At 37.5% G+C, this 19,231-nt stretch overlaps 1 protein-coding gene across 7 annotated transcripts in view; it reads right to left on the bottom strand.

Annotated features, from left to right (window-relative positions):
• TBC1D5 (TBC1 domain family member 5) overlaps positions 1-19,231 on the bottom strand; it is a 307,439-nt gene that overhangs the window by 46,463 nt on the left and 241,745 nt on the right. For all 7 annotated transcript variants that reach the window (XM_072412436.1, XM_072412442.1, XM_072412441.1 and 4 more), the window contains 2 exons: positions 9,077-9,162; positions 8,010-8,299 (listed from right to left, as the gene is read on the bottom strand). In XM_072412436.1, coding sequence (XP_072268537.1) covers positions 8,010-8,299; positions 9,077-9,162 — 376 coding nt within the window. The remainder of the gene's footprint in view (positions 1-8,009; positions 8,300-9,076; positions 9,163-19,231) is intronic.

The raw sequence follows: 19,231 nt of genomic DNA, 5'->3' as shown, positions 1-19,231 counted from the left end.
TGATGATACAAGAGAAAGTTAAATAAAAGTTTCACAAAAAAATGAGAGTGCTCATTCATATAGGATTGTAAAAGTCTATAAAACATCCATCCAGTAGTCACTTGAATATATTATGGTATAAGACAGCATAAAAACCAAAAATTTAAAAAGAGAAAACCACAAATTTTTGAGGAAGCCTGGTAGTAGAAGAATGCTTGGAGGTTTCATTTGTCTAATCCAGGGGTGCCCAACCCACGGGCCACATCCGGCCCTCTCCTCATTTCCTCTCTGCTCATTGTCTTGCGGGGAATAGGGTGTTTGCATCTGTTATACTTCTCTATCGAGATTGTGCTGCCAGCAGAGGGAGCTGCTTGAACTAATAATAATCCCAATAATAATAAATATTCTCAGCAGCAGCATGAAAGCTGCTGTCAATATTCCTATGTATTTCCCCATGAAATTTTCAGGGTAAACTGGTGACCCTACTACTAAACTAAATTTAGGCTCCCAAACATAACAAATTGCCAGATATGGGGTCACAAGCATAAAATCCTAACAACAATCAGGGATATTTTCACATTAGTGGGGCTGTTTCAAGACCAGGGTCCCCAAATTGAACTTGCATATTGGGCACCCCCTGGGGGTCACTCCCATGGCTTTGAACATTAGTGTACTGCCAATTTTCTGTGTGCTGTGGTGCCCCTAAAAGTTCACAAAACTTCAAGGCTGCCCTTCAGGTTGGCAGTGCGGTTACCCCTTCCTTGTAGCATGCAACCCTGGCTAGGGGGAGACGCTCAGTACTGCTCACTGGCGCCAGGAGTCAAATCTACAGCCGCTGCAGTGTGAGGGACTAAGCAACTTGTGAGCTGCATGTTACACATAGCTGGACACTTACATTCTCTGACCATCAATGTCTCTGGAACAGAGGGATGTTGGCAACTGGAAATGTGGAAGCCAGTAGGTAATGCCTTTTGTCCCATAAAAAAATAGTATAACCATCATATCATGCTACCTGTCACACATAGCTATCCCCTACTTTCTATGAACCCCAATTTTTCTGTAAGAAAAATTGTAGCTAACTCATCCTAAACATTACTACGGCACCATCAGAAGATTTGAAAAACTATACCTGTCATACCATGCTACCCTGTCACACATAGCTAGCCACTTACCTTCTGTGAACCCTAATTTCTCAGGAACAGGGAAATGTCGAGCTCTGAAGATGGGTAAGAAGAGTAAGAACATGTACCCCTTGGCTACCTGACATATGAATTGCATTTTTCTGGAAGTATCCATTGCAGAGATTCTTGATTTGTCATCTATTTTTTTTGGTGCATGTATGTTACGGTAACTAGAAACATTTCCATTTGATTAAAAATCAAAACTATTCTATATTTAAACATACATCTTTAATGCTTGTTTGCATTGTGGCACGCAAGTTTTATTTCAATATCAACAGCGGCCCCCAGATGAAAAAGTTTGGGCACCACTGGTCTAACAAAACTTTCAACTGAACCATCATCCAAGTAAGGGTTAAATCACTGGTCTAATTCTGTTATTTAATAATACAGGTAGTCCCAGGGTTACATACAAGATACATGATAGGGACATGTAAACTGTCCACCATCAAGCCTCTGTCCTGCACAGGAGCAAGCAGGGAAGCCCCGTTCGTATCTATGAGTTGTCCATATGTCGGATGTCCTTAACTCGGGGACTACCTGTACAAAGAAAATTAAAATGTAACTTGCGATGTATACCACTGTACATTCCCTTTTATAGAGATGATAGGTAAATCTTGAAATATAAAGTACACTTCACTTTGAATTTCCAAAAAAGTTCCATCTGTGATCATGCAGGGTTTTATTGCAGAAAAGGATTGGTATTGTCCCTTCTGCAAAAAGCATTCTTACCTGCCTGATCACTTGCTTTAGCTGTCAAAATCGCTGAGCTGCACATGCTTGCTAAAGTACCTAACAGATCCCGACTTTCCCTGAGGTTGCAGGGAAACAAATTTGTACGTCTCCAAGCGTCACCCCAGCCAGGACAACCAAGAAGACCAAAGAATGAAACCCTTTGATGGAACAGGGACAGGGGATTATACCAATTTTTTAGTTCCAATTGACTATCTTTCTTTTAGGTTTATGTTACATGGACTATTCCACCAGTGGTGACCAATGCTACCACTTACACCAAAGGGTGTGGGGTCCTTGCTGGCCTTGAAAAATAGAGAATTCTGCTGGCTAGAATAGGAGCAATAGCAGAGTGACATTTCACCAACACCTGAAGAAAGAGAGGAACTCCAGAATAGAATAGAGACCTCTCAGCAATGATGGAGCTGGTAGTTCCCCACCAGTGTAAGGATAATTTACAAAATAGTCTCTAGAGTTAGAAAATAAACGGTCCCAAATCTCAAACATAATTCAGAAATGTGTAGGTTGTGTAAGTTGGTAGAGTTGAAATTCCTTATGGACATAATTATAAGCATAAAAACTGGTAGCCCTGACTGTACAATCAGACGTTGTCTGATGAACACTTATACAACTAAGCACAAACAGAAAATACTTTACAAAGAATGAATCCTATGCTCTTTTTTAGACTGAAATGTAATCTATGCCCTGGATCTATGTACTGTAATACAAGACAAAGAAATAAATAAATACATGAATAAATAAGCACTCTTTATTGAGTGTTCTCATAATCTGATCTCACATTTACAGAGACAGCCTATGCCATCCCTATATGTTGCCTGAGTACCCCAAAATTGTTATAGAAGTTTCAACTTAATGCACCCTTGAGAGTATTTAGGTCTGTCCCATACCTAGAAGCATCAGGTCTAAATCCCACCCATGAATCCAGTCCGTAGTAAGGGCTAACAAGAGAACTATATGTCATCTTTGCAAATGTGTACTAAACTCCAGTATATGTTTTACAACTATCACAAAACCAAAGATTTACTGTATAGACACTTTGGTCATACCTAGTCTGTATACTTGCATGGTGATTGAACAAAGAAATCTTATATTTACCTGTTGTAGAGACATAAATGATTATTTGTTGTGTGGTCAGAAATAAAAAAGTCTGCCATGAGGCATACAATTTTTATCTGGCTGCTGTGGCAAAACGTGTGTATTAGGCTTTTGTTATGTTTCTGATCTGAAATGATGTACATGATATTATGGAGCACTGGGGCATTGTCAAAGTCCTGTAGTCTTCTGCAACATGAGAGCAAGCACAATCAACCCACACTCACATCAGAAAGTTGGTATTCATGATGTAATGTTGTGGAAGGCACCTAACTCGATGACCTTGATTCTTACCCTCAAGTTCCCAAGCTAGTAAACATCCCACTCCCTGAGCTCTGCTCTGAAGATGTCCCTTTGCTAAAATTTCAGTGGGGCTGACAATTCATTTTGGACAGCTGCAAAGTAGTGGTGGGCCAGCTTGGCAGCTCTCAGGTTGAAGATCTCTGGATCATGTATACTAAAGCAAATGTATTGCACATAATTATACTTACTGTGCACTGACCCAAAGATCTAGCATGCCAGCCCAATTCCCAGAATTCCTTTTTAAAACTAATGGGACACAATACATATCTGCCAAGATTTTATTTGCACGCACCTGCACCAGCCCACACTCAGAAGTTTACCTAAACAATAGTGCATTATTAATCTATGAATATAGCCTTACCTATAGTACACAAACACAAAGACAGTTTTATAAAGCTGAGTGATAGGCAGAATAAATCCAGGCTGATTTATGCACACTCTGAGAGAGAGATAATAAGAATCCCCTTGCAGCTCATAACAGAGGCTGTGCTTGGTTAGTCATGCACTATTCCCTGCAGACCATATAATCTGTGTGAATTCCTGCCTTCAAGGGATCAGTTAGCCACATGTAGAGGAAGCAAGTCCTAATTATTTGTTTAAATCTGCATATCAAGCATGGAAGTCACCATCCCATCAATCTATGGAGTGAGGGAGTTTTAATTTTTATCAATGGATTTCGCAGAAAAAAAATATTGCAGTCATTTTTATAAAAAAAAAATCCATAGCTCAGTATTTTAAAAAGTATTTTCTAGGTTAAATTATAGTTATTGTGGGATTGTGCTGAGGTTGACGCTGTGTAACACTGGTTATTTATCAGTGTGCATAACATAAATGACTATTCTGTAAAAAAAATGTGTATATTTATATATATATATATATATATATATATATATATATATATATATATATATATATCAAGAAAATATTTTATGTTAAATTAGAACTAAACTCTCCTTAAAAAAAATTGTGTTGATAATTGCAGTATTTCATTTAAAAGGAGATTGTGTATGTCAGAAAAACATTTTCCAAATGTACTATTCATTTTGTGTGCACAGCTCAGTGTACAATCCCACTAAATTAACTAATTTATGCAGGAATTATGTCAACCCTGCTCAGGAGTTGCTTTTTGTTTTGTTTTTATGGGTGCACAAATATCTTCCAATAATAAAGAGGTAATAGCGCAACGAATCATATAAAGTGTTGTACACTGGGTTTATTTATACTTCTAACCTCTGCACTCAGTAAATTACATACACCTGACCCCTGAAATCTGTATGTTACATACTTCTGAGCTCTACACTTAGTATACTACATACTCCTGAGCCTTTTACAAAGTAGGTTACATGTTCCTGAGAACTATAGAGCTTTAACCCCTTCCAACTACTGCATTGTGCACAAGTTCTTTCAAAAGATCTTTCAAAAGACTAACAATGCCCTTAAAGGAGGGGCATCCAAAATATAGAACCAGCTTTTTTCCAGTTATTCATTTGGGAATTAACTTTGAATATACAGCATTGAATAGAACAGAATATTCACAAATGTTTTTAACTTTTTTAGTATAGCAGTTTCAATATCAGTCTTGACTACAATCTTGGTATATTGGTTTAATACATCCCAACCACTTTTTACAGAACTAACACAAAGATTGTGCGATATGTAATTGCTCTTACTGTTACTAGAGATTCCCACTATATGTGGCTGTACAGTTCTCTTCCTCTCCTACAGTCTGGACTTGTTAATTGCTCTTTGACGATGCACTGTAAAAAAATGTCCCGCTTGCTGCACCTTTGATATGTTTTGAAACTACACCTTAAAAACTCCTGTAGGCACATTTCTGTTGCTGAAAACAATATTTTGTGATCATTTTAAGTGACAGTAGAATTACCTGCCTGTGATACATTCCAGAACTTCAGCAAAGAAAAGAAAAAAGTTTAACGTGTAAGTGTAACCTAAATTTGGAAATTTCGCAGGTGAAAGTGGTCAAGTGGTAAAAGAAAAGGGCACAAAAAATTATTCATTTATTTTTGGATCGATGGGATGAGGGAGATACAATATCCATCATGTTTTCCTTGCTGCCTATGTCCCTGCTAGAAAAATACAGGGAATAGAAAACATTTCTGAAATATTTATCAGTCTAAGAAGAGATTTTCTCCTAATCACTTCCTACTTTCTGTGGTGTTTGCAGGACTGTAAGAGGAAAACTCTTCACATGCACACACTAGAATATTTCTGCCCTCGGGGAGCAAATCAACTGTCATTAAAGTTTATATAAACGCAGTTACCAAAATTTTATATAAGTTTCAGCATGTTGAAGTAATTTAAAAAGTTGTTAAAATCTTTTTCGATCTTTAGCCTTTATTAAATAATAATTGGTGATGGTCCTTAACAAAAATGCGAATAATTTTAAATAAACTTAAAAGTATAAATAAACCTGTTTTATGACATGTCTTATTTTAGACCCAGTGACATCATAATTTGATTTTTGTGCATTTCTGTGCACTCCAGGCAGATCATGTCTGATTGGAAGGGTTTGCAACATGTGATGCTAAGTTTCTATTATTTAAAATGAAACTAAACTGAAAAAAATCACACTTAACCTTTGATTCTGCAGATCCCTCGATCGCGCTGGAGAATTCCTGGATTAGGCCCAGAGGTAACGCTGGGCGCCTCCACCTTAAATCTTCTTCTTCCCTCATCTGACTACGTCATTCGATCTTGCACTGTGCAGACACGAGATCTAGTGATGTAGCTCGCTGTAAAAGGGAAAAAAAGAGTGCCAATCTCACTGCACATGTGTGAGATAGGCATCTCTTTCCCTCAAAAAGGAAAATGCCCCTTTTTGCACATGCCGGAGATCGAGCATTTACAGAGGGAGCGGCCAAGAGCTTCCAGGGAAGCCTACATGCTCAATCTCTGCTCAAATCATGTAAATAATACCATTTTATGTAAAGTGACAATTTGAGTTTAGGTCTACTTAAAAGAATTAAAATACAATGAATAAAAGGGTGAGTCAGAGACTGTAATGTGGGGCAAGGAAAAGCTGGATGATGCTAAGTGTTCATCAGCCAGGAAATGAGGGGGGCTCCATCTGACATATTCTAATGCACCCCATGAAAGGCCATATGCGTGCAGTGAAATCAGAGTAGGCAATTTCATTAGAGGGGAGGACTCTATACAACTGTGGAAGACGGAAAGTGGGCTAGAGTTAATCTTTAAATGATAATGCAGCTTCCTTTAAGAACTCATTTTATTTATTCTTATTATTCATTGAATTACAGCAGATTTCTACTTTTATAAACATGAAAATAGTAGCTATTTTGTCCATTTTACATAAGTAGATACACATGGTACTTAAAAGTAAATGGAAATATGCTTTATGTATACGAAAAAATGAGTCTCTGGTGACTTTCAATTTATGTACATTATACCTTACATTCACTCTCTTCCCACAATGTGTTTTATTTGTTGTTATATCAGTGTTGTCCTACATCCTTCGCCCCCATGTTTGTATGTTTCTTTTATATAACTAAGTAGCTATAACATGAAGCAACCCCCTTTTGTTCTTTGATGAACATACCAATTCAGGCATCTTTTATACTTAAATTATTTATCACTTATATTATTTTATATATATTTTAAGTTATAGTTCTTTTACAACCTTAACTCACATGATTTCCTTCTTACATGATGGTGTTTAGGTCTGGCTTGGGGGCTCAATACTGCAACATAAAAGGAGATTGCATGCACTCCATTCCCTCGAAGCAGCTGCTCCAAAGACCCGTGGGAGAGTGAGAAGAAGGTGGTATAGGTAGATCTGAGGGTGGGTAAACCCTTGTCAGGATTTAGTGGTCTTTGTCCTATTTGGGATATTTTCCCTTTTGCCCTAAAGACACAATGGAGAAAAGGAAAACTCTCACTTGCCACTGAAATAGGTGTCTTTTTGGTCACCAGGGAAAAGAGTGTAAATCTTTCCCGCTTGGAAGCAGGCAGAAAAAAAAATAGAATCAAAATTTTTCCAACTCTATCTAAATGAAAAAAAAAGTTTGACTTTAGTTACCCTTAAAAAATGTCACTGTTTGAACCAGGTGATGGATTTGGTGCAAAACATACATTTTTAAAAACATTCAGCAATACTTATATTGAGCCCACATATATGGTTTTAAATGTTCACAATTATAAGCCCTAATGAAGGAGGCAAAACCCAAAGCCCAGCTCCTGTGCTAACCCCTTGTCGCCCAGTTTGTTGTTTCCCTGTCTGTTCCAGTGTTTCCTGTGTCTGTGGTGACCTCCCGTTTCCTGAATTACTCTGTGTCACCTGTGCCTCCTGTTGCTTCTGGTGCCCAGAGTGTACCCGTGTCTTCGGATGTCACCAATGTTTATTTTCTGCATTTCTTGCTTTTGACCCCTGGCTTTGTTCCTGACCTCTCTTGTTTGCTGCCTGTCTTGACCATGGCGGTCTTTGAGTAACCTCCTGCTTGCTGATTTGGTGCTGTCCAAGGACCACTACCTGGCAGCAGCATGCAGCGTAACATCCTCACCACTAGAGGCTGCTTATATTTTGCACCTCGGCCCTTTTCAGGGCTCACACCACTATCGTGCAGGCCAGAGTGCACCGCAGAGGCTCAGTCTATCCAAGCGTGACAATAACCAAGAAGCAGCTAATTCTGATATATAAAAAAAAGTAGACTTCCACAAAGCACATACCTTTACTAAGGTGCACTGGCATGCTCTCAGATTTCATCATTCTCTGATTTTGTGGCATCTGCAGTGGTGGGAGAGCATGATGTGCTGTCGGTTCAGCCACAGGCTGACTTGGAGGAATGTCTGAAAAACTTGCTCTTGCAACACTTTGGCTCATGTTGGTGTTTGGCTGTGATGTCATTGGATTCATTGTTCCTCCAGTTGGGATTGCAGGGCCAATAAGTTTCCGCCCCAGACTTATTAAACTGCTAGAGACCTTATTCATATTTATGGGTGCAGGCTTGGTGTTAGCCCTAAACATAAAGATAAAGTAAGCAATATTTCATTATTTGTACATTATAAAATTCAGGCATTTTAGCATACTTTAATATTTTCATTTGTGTTAGCAAATTATAAAAATGACACCAGAAGAATGCAAAAAGGTAAATATCTACAAGAAATATGTTTCATTTATTAGTGCTCAAAACTCACTAGTCACTTTGTGGAACTGCACCGTGATCCACCACAACTGCATGCAAGCGACTGCACAAAATTCTTAGCAACAGTTCACCCTAGTGGCAGCGGATGGGACTGCAGTTGAGCCTGTGGTAGAATGCCGCAGTCAACTACTAGTCTGTAATGGCCCCAAGGCTTAACAATGGTAATTGTTGGGTAGCACCTTAAGGACTGGCTTTGTTAGCACAGTAAACAAATTTTCCATCAATTTAATAGATATTTTCAGGTGCATTTAAAAAGTTTAACAGAGCCCTGAGTAAGATTAAATAAAGCGATCTATACGTTTTCCTGAAAACTACCCTGACTTTGGGTATGATTTAATAAAGTACAAAGGTGGAGACGATAGACTATCACTGGAGAACCTGGGAGATACAGCAAACCCAGGATGGATCTGGTCCAGGACTGAAAGCATTTGCCAACTAATAGCAAACAATTTTTAAGGAATCCATTTCAGGTGTGTTGGGTCTCCCAGGTTTTATCATGATAGTCTATCTTCTCCAGTCTTGTTTAGATCAGGCCATCAGGCCATTATTTATTTATGCTTTGCACATCATGTACCAAATGCAAATACTCACCGTGATCTATTCACCAAGTCCACTCCTCGTGCCCTGTAGAAATCTAAGTTTTGATGGAACTGATAGCTCACAGGTCTTGGGTTTTTCTGTAAATAAAAGTACATGGCTGGAGTTAAAAAACCTAAATTAAAATATAACCTATACAGGTAAATTATTAGCAATACATCATTAGCCAATAATCAAAGTGTTACCCAACTTACAAGGTGAACAGTTCATACATCATCTAAGTTTAAAAAACACCAATATTTCTTTTTAGGTCTTTAGACAGATACAATTTTTTGGACAGAGAAGAATCCTCTGACAAATTGTAATTATTGGCTATTCCTCCATTGGGGAAATTTCCCTTCACTTCTTGTCCTGGTGACACAATAGAAAGTGGGAAGAATCTCTACAATCTAAGGAGGAATCCAACTTTTGACAACTAGAATCTCCACTGATTGCCAACTTTCTGTTTCTCTGGCAACAGTAGAATTTTTCCAGTTCTCTAGTTCCTGTCCTGGCAATACCTGTCATCAGAACAGGAAGTAAAATAAAATCTTCCCCAGGGACATGAATAGAAATAATATAAGACATGTTTGTTTTTTTAAATAACTCTTGCCAGTTCTACTTTAAATGCATGGAGCGGATTCATTTAACAACACCCTCCAATATAGACACACAAATAAACAACATTCCTGACAAGCAAGGTGCCTCGACATCTGGGAAAACAGCAGCATTTAATAACTAATGCAATGTTGAAGAATGGCATATTACAGGGTATATTTATCTTCCACATCCAGCATTTCACTTAGTTTTGAGATATGAATTGCATAGTGAGCTAAACCTTAATAAAGCTGAACCTTTTAAGACATCAATCATGCATTCATTTTCAAGATCTACATATAATTAAGAGAACCTGAGCGCTTGTCAGTAAATAACAACATTATTGACTGATTACAGATTAGAAGGTATTGGAAAATACTATGAGTGCACTTAGGTGATATGGCCACTAGATGGCAGGCACAGCCTTTCTCTTCCTTATGGTCACAATGAGATTCCGATTACAGATCTTAGAAATGAACAAAACATTTGCGGATTCATAAATCTGTCAAAAACTACAGTACACAGTTGTTTAAAAGGCATAAAACATACAAATGCCCGCTATTCAAAGCTTTCATGGTTGTGATATGACATACAGTGGGAGTCATTTACAACTGGCCTGCGCATGGCAGAATATTGCTCCATCTCATGCATATTTAAAATAAAGTTCATACTCCAAATAGTGAATGTGTTCTGTATTATGAAGCCATTGCAGCCTGACTGCTTGCCAGGTATACTAAGTCCTGATTTATGAAAAATGGAATTAATAAGAATGGTGATGATGCTCATAGTACCCGGGTTTAATTTTTGGGAAGGTCAAATAATTCAAGAATTAACTAATTTGTTGCCTCGTTTTTTGTTTTTCTTTTTACTTTACTTTTTATGTATTAGAACTTTTTTTTTATTTTTTGCACTCGTCTAGTCAGTTTTATTGCTGGAAAAATATGATCTACATGAAAAATTTTAGTAAAACATTATGTTCGCTTAGATTGGTGGAAGTTATTTTATTACATTGTTTAGAACCATGCAAATTATACACTTTTTTTGTTTCAAACAGACCTTGAACACCCCATGCTGCTTACACAGTGCGTGTCCAAAAATATCATTATAGAATGTCATAATATACTATAATGTTTTATTGGACTGCCTTTTGACACATTGCATTTGCATCAAGAGTTAATATTAATATTCGCCAACATTTTGTACTGATGACGGGAGAGTCTGATTCATGCTGTGTAAAGTCTCCAGCACATCCCAAAGATTCTAAGGTCTGGACTCCGTGGTGTCAATCTATGTGTAAAAAGAATGGTCCATGAACGCTTTCATATTTTGAGCCGTTATCTTGGAATATGTCTGTGCCATCAGGGAAGAGAAAAAAGTCCATTGATAGAAAAACCTGGTTATTCTGTATTTTCAGGTAGTTAACTGACTACATTTGTGGGCACATAAGCTAGACTTGACCGACCATGAAGAAATTGGAATTTATGTTTTGGATTTTAATGTACCAAGCAGTGGAAAAGCTACTTTAGAAGTGCCTGACAAGCCTAGAGTCTAAAATAAAACCTCCTTCGAGTAAAGAAATCAGTAATTCATTCTAAACTGACAAGTGTCAGTCATGGTATAAATACCCGGATGATTCAGATGGCTATATGCAATAAAATACACTTAGCTGGCAGTCCATTACCTTGCTCCCAGGGCACCTATAAACCATATGCTAACGGTATCATAAATATAAATATTTGATTTAGAATGCTGAAATGTTTCAATTCTAATTGCACCTCAACTGCTGCCTGATACTATAGCCAGCCTGCAATGTCTTATTTCAGCAAGTGGAATTGGCTGAGTGTCTCATGTAGTGTGTATGGGCCACCCTATACTCTAAGAATCTGCAGAATATTCTCTAAAAACGTGTCACTGTGTATCTTTTCTAATGTATGTTGTCCTTTTAGATACATGGTGCTTTAGTTTTTTCAACATGTGCTGCTCTAACATTACATTTTCTATGCTTGTGTTTAAAAGTTCTACAGGGCTCCTTGCTATAGCGGCCAACATTAACAGTTGTACTTAAACACAAATTCAAGCAACTTTTCTATTTAATGTGTAAAGGGGAAATTATGCATCTTTCCTCCAATCACAGCTCCCATTGCTCCACTGAACAGAGAGGACTTTATAGGACTTAGTTGCCCATTTAAATCCCCTTTGAAAATTTGCAGCCTGGCAAGTCTGCAGCTCCGAGTAGAATGCTGAGATACCTGGGACATCCTGGCTTCCCCGGTGGATGCGGAGACTGAATGAACTCCCACACGCCAGCATGGAAGATATGTCATCTCAGCCTGGCCAATCAAAATGGCTGAAGATTGAAACCAGAAAGAGGAGGAAAAGGAAAGTGGCAGTGTCTGTGATGGGACAGGTGAGTGTATTTTTAAAAAAAAAAATCGCAATCATTTTTTAAAAAATCGCAATCACACAGGTAGGGTTATATTATTGTAGAACTGACATCGCCTGAGAACAATGTTTAGTTCTTCCTAATGATTTAGATGTAGCCATAGTGTAAGTAGTGCATTGTTGTGATACTCACTTTCTGAAAAAATAGACCCCCATAACCTGTCTGCTAGCAAGTTTCTTTATATCGCACAATAAGACACATTTGGGAAACTCAATGGAGTGCCTAGGCTGAAAAACTTCTCATGCACAGAAGTTATATAATTTCGTCCAGGCTTATCAAAATAGCCAAAGATGCAGAACCCAGAAAAAAATCCAGAAAAATTTTTTTGGCAATGAGGAAATTCACTGGCGTCTTATGGCTGTAAATGTTGTGAACTTCTGTTCTGCATTTAAATAAAACTTTCCAGGATTAGGATGTTAAGCAGACACCTTAATAGCAGTGCTGACTTAAAAGTCCCAATTAATCTTGTTGCTTTTTTGAACAGTGCTGACAAGTAGACTTCCAAAAAGCTTCAAAAGTGCTGAAGCTTACTAATGCCTTGATGATGTTTATCCTTCTACTGTAGGTCAATGCCATATTTAAAGCTTAAAAAGTGGCCCCAAGCTTACGAAAAGCGTTGTAAATAGTTCACACTGCTCTTATACAAGCCTAAGCTGGTGTGGACAAGACAATATGACCCATAAGCTTTAGGGTGCTATGAACTAGAGAGTCTGTGCCTGTGTAAGTTTCCTTCATACCTGTTCTGTCTGATACCATGGACAAGTGTAATTCACTTTGCTAATAATATTTGCATTTATTGCTGTCTGGGCCCCCTTGCTCCCTGTTCTGTCTTACATCTTTGATGTGGAACTAAACCTAGGAATTAAAAAAAAAACTGCAAGCGGGAAGCTCTTTATTGCAGAAGAGAAAGGATATGACCCTTCTTCAATAAAACACACTTATCTAACTGTTCACAATCTTCTCTATACCATACACAAAGCTGCACAAGATGTGAAGTCATGTAATGCTCAGGTTTAAAATAAATAGCATATCCAGATTTCATTGTCATGTACTATAGCCCACCACTGACAATGGTGAATGGTCAGGCATGTATGCATGATATGATCATATGATGGCTCAGAGGTTAGTACTCCGGCCTTTACAGTGCTGGTCCCAGGTTCAAATCTCAGTCAGGCCACTGCATGGAGTTTGCAGGTTCTCCCCATGTTTGCGTAGGTTTCCTTTGCGTACTCCAGTTTCCTCCCACATTCTTAAAACATGCAGTTAGTTAGTTAGCATCTCCCTAAATTGACCTTCGATTCTGTTAATGACATATGACTATGGTAGGGACATTGGATTGTGAGCCCCTATGTACTATGTACTTTGTAAAGTGCTGCCCAATATGTTGGTGCTATATAAATAGTGTGTAATAATAATAATAATCTTTTGATTCTGCAACACAGCGATCGGCCATATTTGTAATAACTTTGTGTCCCAAGAGCAGCTGCTCCATATTGATGAAAATAGTCATACAAGAAGACTGTCACTCTATGGCAGGGGTGTCAAACTCAAATGCACAGTGGGCCCAAATTAAAAACTTAGACAAAATCTTAGGCCAACCTTGGAATTTATTGAAAATATTTTGTAAGTTTTTCCTTTTCATTAGATATAAAACATTTTCATATGGAAACAAAGAGGTTTTGCTTCTCATTCAATCTGGAACAAGCCTATAATAGAGAAAGAAAAAAATTTTGTTTAAGAAAAAAATGTTATGCCTCTGTTTGTAGCCTTCTGAGTTAAATTTAAATAGTAACCTTTTTGTACAGGCTAACAATAATATTAACAAATTTCTTCTATAAAAATCCAACCAGTCCAAGATTTGGAGTAGCAAGGAAAAATACAGTTAAAGGGGGAGTGTTGGAAATGCCAGACGCAGCCAATGCGGAGCTAAATCTTATGATTGGTGCGCCACTTAAACTCCCCCTTCATTGAAATAGCACCGCTACTAAAAATTCATTACTTGCATCTATAAAACAGTCTAATGTGGGGGCACGCATAGGCAGAGAGCCTGCCTGTCTAAAGACGCGAGTGATGCCGGGAATTGTAGTAGCGGCGCTATTTCAATGCAGCGGTGGTTCAGCTGCAGGGTAATATTTGGGATTCCTTTGGGGCAAAAAAAAAGGACATTGGGGGCCAGATTTGGCCCTCACTCCCACTCTATGGGCCTTTAAAGGTATAAAATCTATTAAAATGCAGCACCGGACAAAAAGATTGCAGTTATTAAAACATAATAATTATTTTTACAACCAGCACAGATACTGGCACAGGCTTCATGCCTCTGGGATTTACCTCTAATGCAAAATCTTCATTAAAAACACACCAAGTTTTCAAATCTACGGCGATCCATGAAAGCATTACTGCAGCTACAATGACAACATTGTCACTATTTAACTTCATAAACTTATTATACTTCCCTGTAAAAGTTGGCAAGTTACCTGCAGGTATGACAAGCAAGCAATACAGAAGCTGCTGATGGAATGAAGAACAGACTTTGGCTGCAAACAGCCTGGCCCATTTCCAAGTCACAGATAGATAGCTCCCTTATATTAATAATAAACGGCCAGCATTTAATAGAGACAAAACTGTTAGTATCTGTTAGTATTTCTGCAAACTAGGAAGGAAAAAAAAAAAAGAAGGCAGACAGACAGTGCTGAGGAATATAGAAGTTCTTTCAGTTCTAACAAAATAAAGACAGGATTAAGCTTCTTGTTATTGAAAAACAATGAGCAGATAGATCATATGGCGCACATGTGTTTTCAAAGGATTGACAAGCAATTGAGGGCGCGAAACACAGATCTGCCATCTAAGTGCTCACATCCATTATTAGGAATAATGATCCAACCTGAATACATGAATAAGATGCAAGTATTACTACGGCAGGGCAATTTACATTCCTGTGAGGTTTGCTGGTATTAAAATGAGCTGTTTACAGTACGGGGAGATTAAAAAGTGCACTTGAAATGCAATTTTGAAGGTATAATGGAAAATGTGAGAGTAAAATTGAAGAATTATTTCTTGGAAATGTGAAAGACAGAAAAGTCCTGTATATTGGGTGCCAACCCTATGACAAGTAAACGGGTGCATTAAAGCTGAACTCTCGGCAGATATAAAAGACACAAATTATTGCGGCAGTGTAATCAATAGTACATCAGTAAATGCATTTTTATAAATACAAGCTGTGTAAGGACCTAGATTTGACCTGGTATCAGACTCCTTTCTATACAGCAGGGCTGAAACATGAGTGGAAATAGCAGCACAAAAAGCCTATCAGTTCATAAATAACAAGAAACATGGTGATAAGAGGAGAAAGAAAAGTGACAGAGAAATTAGATTACCACTCTTTAATTGTGTCTTTAATTGGCTTGGGCAGGTTCAGGACAACCTGGGCTCAGAGGAGGTGGGTTGAAATATGCTGGCCATACATTAGCAGCAGTGGAGATGGTACACTAAAACCAGCTAACCTGGGTGATCCATAAAACCTGGAATGGTTTTCTAATTTTTTTAGCAAATGTTTTCAATCTTGGGCCAGATCTTTTTCAGGTTTTCTGGATCACCTAGATTCATTGATGAAAGTGTATAATCTAAAGTCTACTCTAAATTAGAGAGCTTTAATACTTCAGGTCCAATATGTTTAATAAAAAGAAAAATAAATCATGATGACAAAAATAGTAACTGCATTTAAAATAACATTAGATGCAGAGCTGTACAACACAGTAAAGGGTCACATCTGCTTCTCAAATAAGTCAATGGGGTTAAAAAGGAAGCTTCTAGCAGGTTAATGTAGCTTACGAAGAGGTCAAATGCGGGTCAGAAGGAAGTCAATGAAATGTGAATGATCCCAATAGCTTCCTAAACTGATCTTCCATGCAAGTGGGATGCAGCTATTTACACTTGTTCAAAGACACAAACCCAAAGTACAAGCTTTTACTGTCCTCAAAATGCCTTTGCTCCTTGAATCTCCCTAATACTGTGTTTCTCAACCGGGGTTTCATAGAACACTGGGCTTCCTCCAGAGGTTCATTAAGTGACATTAATGATCTTTTTGGCTATATGTAGGGGTGATATTCTTCCCACTGGCCAGCAATCCAAGAAGAATTCTTCCTACTGACCACCAGGCTAATATACTGTGAAGTGTGAATATAGTAATTATAGAAAAGGTTCCCTGGAGATATTAAAATAGGTTCAAAGGTTTCCCTGTGGTAAAAACCTTGAGAGCTGCCAAAATGGAACTTGATTATAGACTTGGCCATCAGTTAGGAGATGTCTTATTACACCGTGGCATCTGCTGATCTGAGGGTGCCTGCACCCCCCTGGTAGAGGTACAATAAACTTGCCATCTGCAATCATCATACAGGGCCTTCTTTTAAATATGTGTTTTTTCTTAGTACAGATAAACTGTAAATATATTCACTTGTAATAGGCTCACTAAGCATTCTAATGTACTTTTATATTTTTGTTGGTATTATTGGTCTACCACTTTAAGAAACACTTGTGTTTACTATATCCTAAAGAATACACTTCAGTAAAACATACAAAAGATCACAGAGTACCCAAATAAAATCTTAATTCTTGAATATAAATTTATTGTACCACTGATAGTTTTGCTGCTGCTTATTCCCATTTGATACCAATAACTCTTTAACTCAGATCCAAATTCTTGGTCTGTAAAAATGGAAGTCGGAGTGTTCACCAGTTACAGCTGCCATCTTTGTGGCCTATAGTCTCCATCAGAAGCATTTGAAGGTTGGATGAATCTAGCTATAGGTAATTATAAATATTTCACGATAGAGGGAAACTAATATAAACCTGGGAAATGTACACCAAGGCTATGATTACGGAATACATAATCAGAGGTTTCTTTATGTGGAAACTGAATATCAAGCTAAGATAAAGGCAGCTAAAATGATATACAAAGCTACACTTTAAGGAAGTTGAGGTTGCTCCTTTGCTACTGGTGCTGCAAATTCTTGTGCTGTCTACAACCTATTTGGTAAAAATATAATGCATATGCACAAAGAAAACCAAGAAGCTGTTCTTACTTATCACTGGTGTATTAAAAAGGGAGACATGCACAGGAGTACAAGCATCATCATGAAAGCACTGGTGCGTTTCGCACAAAAGTACCTAATCCTACGGCAACGCAGATTTTTTTGGCAAATTTACCCAGTGAAAAATTTGACAGGTTGCCTGTACATATGTATCAATGACATGAAAATGTTGACCCTGTTCTTCAAGGGACTAGAGATTTACTATGCATGCTTCACACAGGGTGGATGATGCAGCCATTGTAGGGGGTACCTAAGGACGTTTGGAAGGTTGGAGTACAGCTGAATGTATTTAGGTGGTTACAGTGAGGGTCTGGGGAGATTTATATATATATATATATATATATATATATATATATATATATATATATATATATATATATATATATATATATATATATATATATACACTTTTTTAAGCAACCTATACAAAGCTTGAACTTATATAAGCAAAGCAGACACAAAAGAATATTAACAGCCAGAACTTGTTATTGATCACACCACTCCACACAACAGTTCTGTAGTGATTTCATTTATTTATGCCATGGAATGTATTCACATTTATTTGCCTTGACTGACTTAAGATTGTTAAGTAAATATTCCCATAGAGAATGTACAAGTTTACTGTTTGTTAATGAGAGAGGTAAATAGTTTCCATAAATTAAAAATCAACAAATCTTTTTATGTCACTGTATAATGATATAGAAAAAACATCCATACTCCTGTACCCCTTGTTATTAGTAGTAGCACCCCTGTATTACTGATTTTCTCTAAGAATCAAGTCAAACACCAAAAACAGCTTCGGCCAGCAATTACAGAATATTTAGTATATTATGTTTTATTAAAGTAAATGTCAGAAAATCCCAACTGACCCCAGCATCCTAGTCCCAGTTACCATCCTCCGTATATACTGACCTTTCCTGCTACTTCTGTATCTTTCAGATCACCACTCCTGCAAAGTTACCAGCTCTAATCAACAATTGCACATTAGCTGACAGGTCACAATCTTCAATACCATAATTTTTTTAAAGCAGCAATTCAGCGAGATAACAATGGAGACAGAGAAAGGGGGCTTGGATGTGGACACAAGCTCATGCACTGCATTTCTGATATAGTAAAATCAATATGGGGTATCAGCCCCCTGATTTAGCCCCTGCTGAGTGACCAGTAACCAGACATAAAACTGGCCTGCCATTTATTTATTACCAGGGACTGCTGAGCAATAACATTGAGAGCAATTACATTAACAATGCTGCGGAAAATGGCTGACAAAATGGCATTGTTGCTTAAATATTTATCACCTGTCTGCAATACAGCATATTTCTACTTTAATGCAAGAGTGTAAATAACTCAGCATTGTACCTGAAACCCAAAAATATGTCAGCTGTATTTTACATAGCAGCTGTATGATTCACAGCTCCCACATAAAATACAGAAGACGCTTTGTAACCAAAACACCTCTGTTAAAATTTAAAGTAATGATAATAGATATATCTTTGCTTTTCTATGGCTCTCAAATAAAAATAACAATATGTTATAAAAGTGATTGGCATATTAACACAGACATGCCATGTTTAAAAAAAACTAATTTGTGAAAATAACCATATAGTCTTATTTATCTAGCTTCAAAAACTCTCTACTCTGCAGTCCTGAATCCTTACCTGCCAAAGCAAATTAATATACATGATTTTATTACATTAGCATTGTTCAAACTTGCTGCACTTATGATAGCTTCAAGGTTGAAGTATCCTTTCAGTTTAGAATGCTTAAATTATAGACTGATGCAGAACTCAACAATTCTGTCCGGTCTTCCTTCAATGGACATGTGCAATGCTAAGAAACTGGCTCAGTGGCCTCTAAGTAACATTTTATTTATATGTCTGCCATTATATTTTATTTTGGACTGTTTTCTAAAACTTTTGCAACCCTTGTGCCTTGTTTACCAATTTCCTCATATGGCCTAATGCAGGGGTCTGCAACCTTTGGAGTCGGAAGAGCCAAAAATTACAATTTACAAAATTTCGAAGTTTTTAAAGAGCCGCAAAA

This window comes from Pyxicephalus adspersus, chromosome 5, assembly GCF_032062135.1.
Source record: "Pyxicephalus adspersus chromosome 5, UCB_Pads_2.0, whole genome shotgun sequence".
NCBI classification, from domain to species: domain Eukaryota; kingdom Metazoa; phylum Chordata; class Amphibia; order Anura; family Pyxicephalidae; genus Pyxicephalus; species Pyxicephalus adspersus.
The sequence above is the reverse complement of the archived record's forward strand: the minus strand, read 5'-3'. Positions and strand labels throughout refer to the sequence as shown.